General features: G+C 44.0%; 1 protein-coding gene across 1 annotated transcript in view; it reads left to right on the top strand.

Moving 5' to 3' along the window:
* The first annotated feature begins 771 nt into the window (after window positions 1–771).
* The window catches only part of Brms1l (BRMS1 like transcriptional repressor), a 34,532-nt gene continuing 26,061 nt past the window's right edge, over window positions 772–9,242 (top strand). The window contains exons 1-2 of the mRNA XM_028782012.1: window positions 772–1,014; window positions 5,348–5,438. Coding sequence (XP_028637845.1) covers window positions 873–1,014; window positions 5,348–5,438 — 233 coding nt within the window. The 5' untranslated portion in view covers window positions 772–872. The remainder of the gene's footprint in view (window positions 1,015–5,347; window positions 5,439–9,242) is intronic.

The raw sequence follows: 9,242 nt of genomic DNA, 5'->3' as shown, positions 1-9,242 counted from the left end.
GTATGTGTAATCCTGTCTTTGAAAAAAAAATGACATCTTTTTAAGTCAAACATTTATTTTTCATTGGAACCTGAAATTAAATCAACGGGTAGCTTCTTCCATAAAAAAAAAAAAAAAGAATGCGAGATTGAATACTGATACAACTTCTTTCCCTTCTGTATTTTTTGTTGTAAAAATTTTAAGAACAATTAAAATTTCTTTATGAAAATTTAAAAAATGTAAATTATTTCTTACACATACAATTCAATTTAATAGTTTATTAGCCGTAATAAAGGTACTACTAATGTAGAAGAGACGATTCTGTAGTCCTCCAGGCCCATAGAGTATTCAAAGACCCTTTCAGGCAAAGGACCTTTCCACATTCTTTTCCCATTTTTGAGAAGCTAGGCAGATCAGATAACCAATTGGCGGGAAAAGGATAAGTGTAGACCAAATCCGCACAATCTGTTTCTGTTTAGTTTATAAACTGCGTTCCAGTGTGTCAGCTTTCCTGCCTTGTGGGACTTGAAGTCCAAAGTGAGAAGTGATTCAGGCAGCTGAGCCTTAGAAACCCACAGCCCCTGAAGCGCTGAGGCCCAAGGACTACAATTCCCGACACACAGTGGAAGGCCGCGCCGTAATCACGGGTAACCAATCGTTCGCTGGCCAGGCAAGCCACGCCTCCAGCTCCGGGACAGCTTTGGCCAATGGCAGAACTCGCAGCGCACAGCCTGCGGGTTAGGTTGTGAGGCTCGGGCCGGGGGTGGGGAGGAATCGAGGGTTTCGGAGCGAGCTCCGCGGCCGGGTGGGTCGGGGCGTTCGGCGCGCCCTTCACTGAAGCGGCAGTGGCCGGGCTGGGAGAAGGGAGTGGGAAGCGACGGCGTGGCTGGAAAATGCCGGTCCATTCCCGAGGGGATAAGAAGGAGACGAATCATCACGATGAGATGGAGGTGGACTACGCGGAGAACGAGGGGAGCAGTTCCGAAGACGAGGACACCGAGAGCTCGTCGGTCTCGGAGGATGGGGACAGCTCAGGTGCGCGACCCAGCTGGGCGGGGGATGCCGGGTCCCTTGTGCCGGGCGCGCGACAGGCCGCGGTGCTCACGCCGGGCGGCGCGTCCTGCTGCGAGCGCGGGGCGGGGAGATGGGGAAGGGGCGGAGACTGGCTCGGCCTCTGACACCGAGAACTGCGGGGCGCCGCGGGCTCAAGCTCCGGCTCCGGGTGGGCTGGGTGCCCGCAGGCTTTAGGGACCCGAGGCGATTCCGTCCACCGTGGGGCCCGCCCTAGGGTCACCTGGCAGTACCCTGGGGCTACCGACTCGGGAGTGGAATGTCCAGCTGGCTGGCCTGGAAGACTGGAAATGTCCCTTAACTCACCACTGACCTCTTTACTGTAGTCCCCGCAACCATAGATAGATTTGTCTTGACCCTTGGCGGGCTTGCAACTCATTAATACTTGCGGGTCAGCCTGTCACCAGTACTGTCATCAGGGGACTGACTTGGGAACTCTCTGGTTCATAGTATGTCCCAAAAGTTTTCAAGAGGAAGAAGGAACCAGCCTGATCTGGACGGTGTGGCCAGTGTTGACATTCCCAGAATCTTGGAGCTTTGATTATCTTGTAACTTTGGGCTGTTTCTGACCCCTCGAAAGTCGTTAATAATTGTCATTCTAAGACGAATGGAACTGATTTCCTGGATCTTTCTCTGTCTGACCATATGACAGACTGAGAATGGCTTCTTTGTCTAACCCTGGTTTTGGCCATGTAAAGGGAAGCATTGATAACAGGTTAATGACAGTGTGGTATCACTCCACACCTTTTTAACAGGTTTGTTTGTCAGAGTGTACTTCATGGAAGAATGTAATGTCAATAAGTCAAAGCCATCCAAAAAGTAAATATTTATGAGGAAGAGTTTTTACTCAGCATGCGTTATAAATTTATAGTTATCTTATCTCCGTTGAAGAACAGCGTTTTGCTTACTCAACAGGACCGTTGAATACATGAATTCATGCGAGTTGTGACAGTGTGCACAAGACCTGGGCAGACTCAATCCAGACAAAAATCCCAGTACGGAGGGGTAGAGGTGGGCATGAAATTCCACCACTAGCAGACGAGCTATGGGCACTTGTTAGCATGACCCCTGGAAGGCACCCACACACCAAGGCAGGGAGGGACGTGGGGGTGGATCCGGAGGAGTTGGGGGAGGGGAAGTGAGTATGTTCATTGTATAACATTTTCAAAGAATTAATAAAAATATCTAAAAAAACAAAACGTGTTGTAAGTTACCACTTGATGACGTTGCCAAATGAATGACTGAATGTGGCTAATGCTGTTGGAGTTAGGAGTGGAGGAATGACTCCAGATCTTCGCGGTGAGCACATTTAGTGGAGGAAAGGGCCGCTGCCTTGTTTTGAAGAGTTTGAGTTGGGATAGTTAAGGTGGAAAGTTCATATAGGAGAAGGAATGTAAGAAAAAGTGCAAAGGCCAGAGTTCAAGGCTTGTGGAAGAATGAGGAAGCCAGTTTGGTTGGGAGACCAAGAAGCTTGAAAAGGCAAAGAACGCTGTAGCTGTGAGAGTCGGAAGCCGCAGAAGACTGGATGGCTGCAAGTTAGCAGTGAGGTAAGAGGACGCTCAGATACAGGGAGGGGTGTGGGCAGCGTCGACGCTAATGGAAAAATAAAATATGGAAATGAAGATGGAAGATAAAAGTATTCTGAGCATACTGCTGTTCTGTACGTGCATGCGCTGTTTATGTAAGAAGTAAGAAGGTCCACACTGACAGAAGGAAAAGGAGCATTAGCACCCGCCTGGTTTGAGAAATATAATTCTGAGGTCATCTGCCTAGCCGAGGACATGGGTGAGACTTCAGAATTAGCCAGTTTAACGTGAAGTAGGGATTAAGAATCACATTTAGACTCTGCATACAGTGCTTCGATCTGAAAAGTGTTCTGTTGTTGTTTTATTTTGTTGGTGGGATATAGGTATACAGGGTCTTGCTGTGTAGCCCAGGAGCAAAGCATTTTTATAGTCAAGCATTCTTGGTTTTTTGTTTGTTTGTTTTTTAAGATTTCCTTTTTAATTATGTGTATATGTCTGTGTGTAGGTACGGGTATGTGAGTGAAGGTGCCCACGGAGTACAGAAGAGGGCCCTGGCTGTTCTGAGCTGGAGTTACAAGTGGTTGTGAGCTACCTAGTGTGGGTGCAGGAACAGTACGTGCTCAGAAGCCCTGAGCTGTCTGTCCAGCCTGTCTTCTTGGGTTTTAATGGGAGCCAAGTTCTCATCAAATTGTGTGTGTTGGGATTCTCCCCTTCTAGTAGTTACGTTGTTGTGATTTTTTAACATGTTAAAAAAAAGCCCTCAGCCTAGAAAATAATACTATAATTTACAAAGATCATAATAGTAATTTGAACTAAAAGTCCGTTTTTTTAAGATCAAGTCAATCATTTAAGTGCATTTCACAGTTGTACTTCTACGATTGTATTCTACTGCATCTTGCATATCATGATCCTTTCTCTTTTCTTTTTTTCTCAAACCTCGGTACTGGACAGATTCTTTGGGCATAGAACCTTAATCCAGATTTTAGACGATAAAAACATTTGAAGAACCCAGTGTTGTGTGTGTATGAGTGTGTGTGTGTGTATGAGTGTGTGTCATGTCCCTGTGATGTCCCTCCCACTCCCTGTCAAACCCTGGGCCATAAACAGCTTGGGCATGTGTTCTAGCCCTGGGTTATAGCTCCAGTTGAGGGGCTGTTTTAAAGAGCTACAGAGTAAGTTATTAAGAGGCGTAAATATTTTAAGTTTGTTTTAGAAAATTATCATCATCTACTTCCTTGCTATCTGAAAATAACTGCATGCCGTAGCTCTCTTAGTTTGACATTTTTCCCTTCTTTCTCAAGACTGTTTCTCTCTGTAACCTTGGCTATTCTTGTTAGCCTGGATCTCTAGACCAGGATGGCCTTGAACTTGAGATCCACCTGCCTCTGCTGGGATTAAAGGCTGTGCTACTGCTACCACCCCCCCACCCCTGGGTATAGTTCATTTAACAGCTCTGTTAGTGCCCTGTTATTTTGATGTGTTGCATACATGTGACGTAAAAGCAGAAGATGGGAAACTAGGGCAGGCCTGGTAATTGATAGTTGCTGTCTTTGAGAGTTCGCTTATCTTATTCTCCTTTGCTCCTTCTCATTGGCAGTAATCTGGAGAGGGAACAATAGAAGGGTGAGTGGCAGTCCAACATTCTGTGAGATAAACATAATGGGACTGGTTCACTCTGTGTTGTTGTTGAGACAAGGTTTCACAGTGTAGCCTTGGCTGGCCCGCAACTCCCTATGTAGACAAACCTGGCCTCCAACTCCGATCTGCCTGTCTCTGTCTCTCTAGTGCCGCAACTATAAAGGCACGCACCATGCTGCCTAGCTATTAGCTGCTTTTGTTATGTGATGGGGTAATCAGCCGTGTGTCTCCTCCTCATCCATCTTCTGTTTTTTTGTTTGTTTGTTTGTTTGTTTTGTTTCTTAAGATTAAAAAGAAAATTGTAATCATGTGTCTAGTGTGTTTGGAGGCCAGAATGGGGCAGCTGGAACTGGAGTTAGAGGTGGCTGTGAACCATGGCATGGATTCTAGAACTCAATCTGGGTCTTCTACTTATTCACTCTTGACTTCTGAGATAGCTTTTCAGCTCCTTAGTTTTTTTTTCTTCAGCCCAGGCTAGATTTGAACCTTCATCATTTTTCCTGCCTCAAATTCTCTAGTGCTGGGATCACAGTCATTTACCACCACAGGTGCCGTGTTAAAATTGTGAAGAGAGAATTCCAAGTGTGTTTTTTGAATAATATTGACGTTTTATGAACATAGTCATTTTTGGTGCTAAGTCCACAAGAATTAATGTAAAATCAAAAATGAGTTAATTACTTCATTGACTTTATTATTTCATTCATAGCTTTGAAGAAGACTGGAAAATGGATACACTAGACGCTCTAGAGACTGTGGGAGTTTTAAGTAATCTGACATTACATTAATTCTATAGTGGTGATTATTTTGGATAAAGACTGTTCATTTTCCTTTAAGGTTTAATACAGACCTTGAATGTCCAGTTTCATATTATAACATTTTTATATGTTTGGACTAGCTTCAGATTTACTTGAAACAGTTTTATCTTTTTTGTTGGTTTTGATTTTTTTAGACAGGGAGGGTCTCATGTATCCCAGGCTGACGTCAAACATGCTATGTGGCGTATAGTTGTAGCTAGCCTTAAACCTTCAATGCTCCTGCCTGTGCCTCCCAGGCGTGGGGTCCCACGAGCGTGCCTCCAGACCCGCCCTGAGGGTTTATCTTTGATATCTCCCTCTTGGTTTTTGTACTAGCAGAGATGGATGATGAAGACTGTGAGAGGAGACGGATGGAGTGTCTCGATGAGATGTCCAACCTCGAGAAGCAGTTTACAGACCTCAAAGATCAGTAAGTACTGACTTCACAAGGTCCTCGTCACTGAGCCTCAGCAGCATCAGGTTCACTAGCACAAGAGCAACCGAATCGTTTCTGCTGGGCTCCCTTTTGAGTTTTATGGGAACAGGCTGGTCTGACGGAGGCTTCAGTTATTGTTTACCCCCTAGAAACCTCATTAGCTCAGCAGGGCTTTGAGGCAGGTGAGTGTGGGGGATGGAGTAGATGGCTTGCGTGTGGACGCTGGTGACTCAGGTGTTCCCACTGCGGCACACTTGCTTCTGTCTGCTTTGTTCATCCTCCCGTTAAGTAATCGGCTAAAGGTTTTCCCGTCTGGTACTAGAGATGGAGCCTAGGGCATTGTACAAGGTAAGACGTGCTCTGCCACTGAACAATATCCCCAGGTCCCTCTTGTGCTTTTTCTTTTGAGACGAGGTTTTGCTAAGTTGCCCAGGCTGGCTGGCCTTGAACTCACCTTGTAGCTCAGGCACCTTGACCTTGTGATCCTTCTACCCTAGCCTCCAGTGTATCTGGGTTTATAGCTCTGTGCCACCAGGTCCAGCCGAAATACTGGTTTTTAAATTTTGAGAATAAAATAAAAGAATTGTCCTCCAATTTCCTATCTGGTAATTTGATTTTATGTCCTAACATTGGACAGTGTATTTATCTCTTTCACGTGTGTTTCTTAATTTACTGCTTGTAAACAGCTCTGTAAGGTTGGTAGTTATTCTTCCATTTTACTTGTGAAGAAACTGATGCTCAGAGAAGTTGATTCATTCCCATATTTTATCAAAAAGTGGTAAGTAGAGTCAGGCCTTTCGCTGTAGTGTTACATGTGCATTCCACTAAAGGCACTTTCCTCTGGAGGGTCTGTTAGAGTGTGGAAGAGCACAGGCTCTCAGTCAGCTTCTCCTTTGGAATACATTTTTAAAAGCTGTTCTGTGTGTTTGTGAGTGTGAGAGTGTATGTGTGTGTGTGTTTTGCATTCATGTATATCTCTGTATCACATACATGTGGAGGCCAAAAGAGGGCATTGGATTCCCTGGGACTGGAATTACATGTATTGTGAGCTGCCATGTGAGTGCTGGGAATCAAACCCCGGCCTCTGGGAGAGCAGCCAGTGTGCTCTTAATGGATGAGCCATCTCCATGATCTCTACATCGGTTCCTGTCTCCAGGTTGAGCCCTGAGTTCCCGCCCTGACTTCTCTGGATGATGCACTCACTACAAGATGGAAGATGAATTAAACTATTTCCTCCCCAAGTTGCTTTTGGTCATGGTGTTTTATCACAATAGTAGAATTCCTGACTATAATACCTTTGAGATTGGATCTTGCTATCTTGCTAGCCTGGTCTCAGAGTTGACATTCTACTGCCTCTACCTCCTGAGTTCTGGGATTGCAAGTATCCACCATCATGCTCATTGAAGGCCTCCAAGGTTTGAGAGGAGATGGAATAGATTTAGTAGAATTAGCAGGCTAGAGGGAGACGGATTTGTTTACCATATTAATCCTGTTACGCTATTTCTTCTCTTAACTTTCACTGGTGTTAAAGATGGATATATGAGTATTACTCATGCTAGTACAACATATTAAAAAATACAAAGTTTATAATTTCGGCTTTGAAACACATGGTATTTTTTTTTATTCTAGAGTTTTATATTATTGTAGTATATTTGGTGTCATGCTTGTAATTTCAACCCTTGAGAGGCAGAAACTGGGAGCGTTGGCTGTTCCAGGTCAACCTAGACCACATAGCAAGACTCTTAAAAAAAAAAAGAAGCCAGGCGGTGGTGGCTCATGCCTTTAATCCCAGCACTTGGGAGGCAGAGGCAGGTGGATTTCTGAGTTTGAGGCCAGCCTGGTCTACAGAGTGAGTTCCAGGACAGCCAGGGCTACACAGAGAAACCCTGTCTTGAAAAACCAAAAAAAAAAAAAAAAGAAAGAAAGAAAGAAAAGAAAAAAGATTTCTATTGCTAATTTTAAATTAAAATTAATTTAAGTTCATTTGAGCAACATAGAGCGTTCATCCAGTATGATTCTGGCAAAGAGGTACCAAATCTGTGTTTTTTATGTTTTTAAGTAATTATTTTTAATTATGTATATGTGTGATTGGGCATTTGACTGGGGGATGGGTGTCCACACATGAGAGTGCAGGTGCCCATAGAGATCAAAGTTGGATCCCCTGGACCTGGAGTTATAGGTGGTTATGAGCCACTTGACATGAGTGCTGGGAACCAAACTCAGGACCTCTGAAAGATCAGAGTCACCCATCATGAGCTGTTTTGAAGTCAGAATAAGCAACCCATCCTTTCAACATAGCATGATGTATGTATAATATGTATATGTATGTTATCTTAGTTAGGGTTTTACTACTGTGAACAGACACCATAACCAAGGCAAGTCTTATAAAGGATAACATTTAATTGGGGCTGGCTTACGGGTTCAGAAGGTCAGTCCATCATCATCAAGGTGGGAACATGGCAGCATCTAGGCAGGCATGTTGCAGGAGGAGCTGAGAGTTCTACATCTTCATCTGAAGGCTGCTAGCAGAATACTGACTCCTAGGCAGCTAGGATGAGGGTCTTAAAGCCACTGTGACACACCTGCTCCAATAAGGCCACACTTACTGCAGCAGGGCCACACCCTCTAATAGTGCCACTCCCTGGGCTGAGCATATATGACCATCACATTCACACATATGTATGTATGTATATTGCCTATGATTAATGAATGGAATAAAAGGAGCTTGCAAAATAGTAAGTTGTCAATCTGCTTTGAATTTTTTTTAGAACAGACATAAAATACCAACAAAACTAGAATAGTTTTTCTGAAGTATAACATATATAAACAGTTCATGTAAACAATTTCTTCCTAAAAACAAATAGTGGGTTTTTCTGATAAAGAATACCATATACCCTGTACTAAAGTATTCTTAAAAAAACAAAGCAAAACCAAAAACCCCAATGTTTCACATGCTCATTAGTTTTGATAATCCAACAATTACGTCAACTGGTAAGAGGTTCTCTTCACCTGGTATTGCTGTGACCTCATGCCTTGTACGGCCTAGGTAAGTGTCATGTTGCTGAGCTCCATCCCGAGCTCCAAAGTAAGGAGTCCCTCTGACCGCTTTTTCTATTTTCTGCAGTGTCTGTTAGCAAATTCATAAATAGACAATAAAAACCTCTTCCCATTTTTCATTTCATCCTTCTTATAAAGCATTCATTTGTTTAGATTTTAATTATAATATATAAATATGTGTAATATTTATATATAACCGTATGTGTATGTGTTTTACCCACATCTTTGTTTGTGTTCCATGGTGTTCAGTGCCTGTGATGGCTGTTTGAGGGTATCAGATCCACTCAGCCTGGTGTTAGGGATGGTTTTTAGCTACTCTGTAGGTGCTGGGACTTGAATCTGGGTCCTGTGGTATTTGTTTATTTTTGTGTGTACATATGTGTGAATGTACGTATATGTGGGTGCACTTGTGCTGTGATGCCTGTCAAGAAAAGTGGCAGGAGTCAGTTCTGTCTTTCTACCCTGTTGGTTCTGGGGATCAAACACAGGCCATCAGTTATGGTAGCAAATACCTTTACCCACTGAGCTGTCGTACTCGTCCTAAGGTGTAGCCCAGGCTGCTCTCCACCTCATTATCTCCCTGCTTCTGTCTTTTCAGTGTATCTTACCAGAGGTGCCATCACAGCTGTCGGCCTTCTCTTCCTCTTCCTCCTCCTCCTCCTCCTCTTCATCCTCCTCCTCTTCCTCCTCTTCCTCCTCCTCCTCCTCTTCATCCTCTTTCTCCTCTTCTTCCTCCTCTCC

The sequence above is a fragment of the Grammomys surdaster genome, unplaced genomic scaffold, assembly GCF_004785775.1.
Source record: "Grammomys surdaster isolate TR1022 unplaced genomic scaffold, NIH_TR_1.0 98, whole genome shotgun sequence".
NCBI lineage: Eukaryota > Metazoa > Chordata > Mammalia > Rodentia > Muridae > Grammomys > Grammomys surdaster.
The sequence above is the reverse complement of the archived record's forward strand: the minus strand, read 5'-3'. Positions and strand labels throughout refer to the sequence as shown.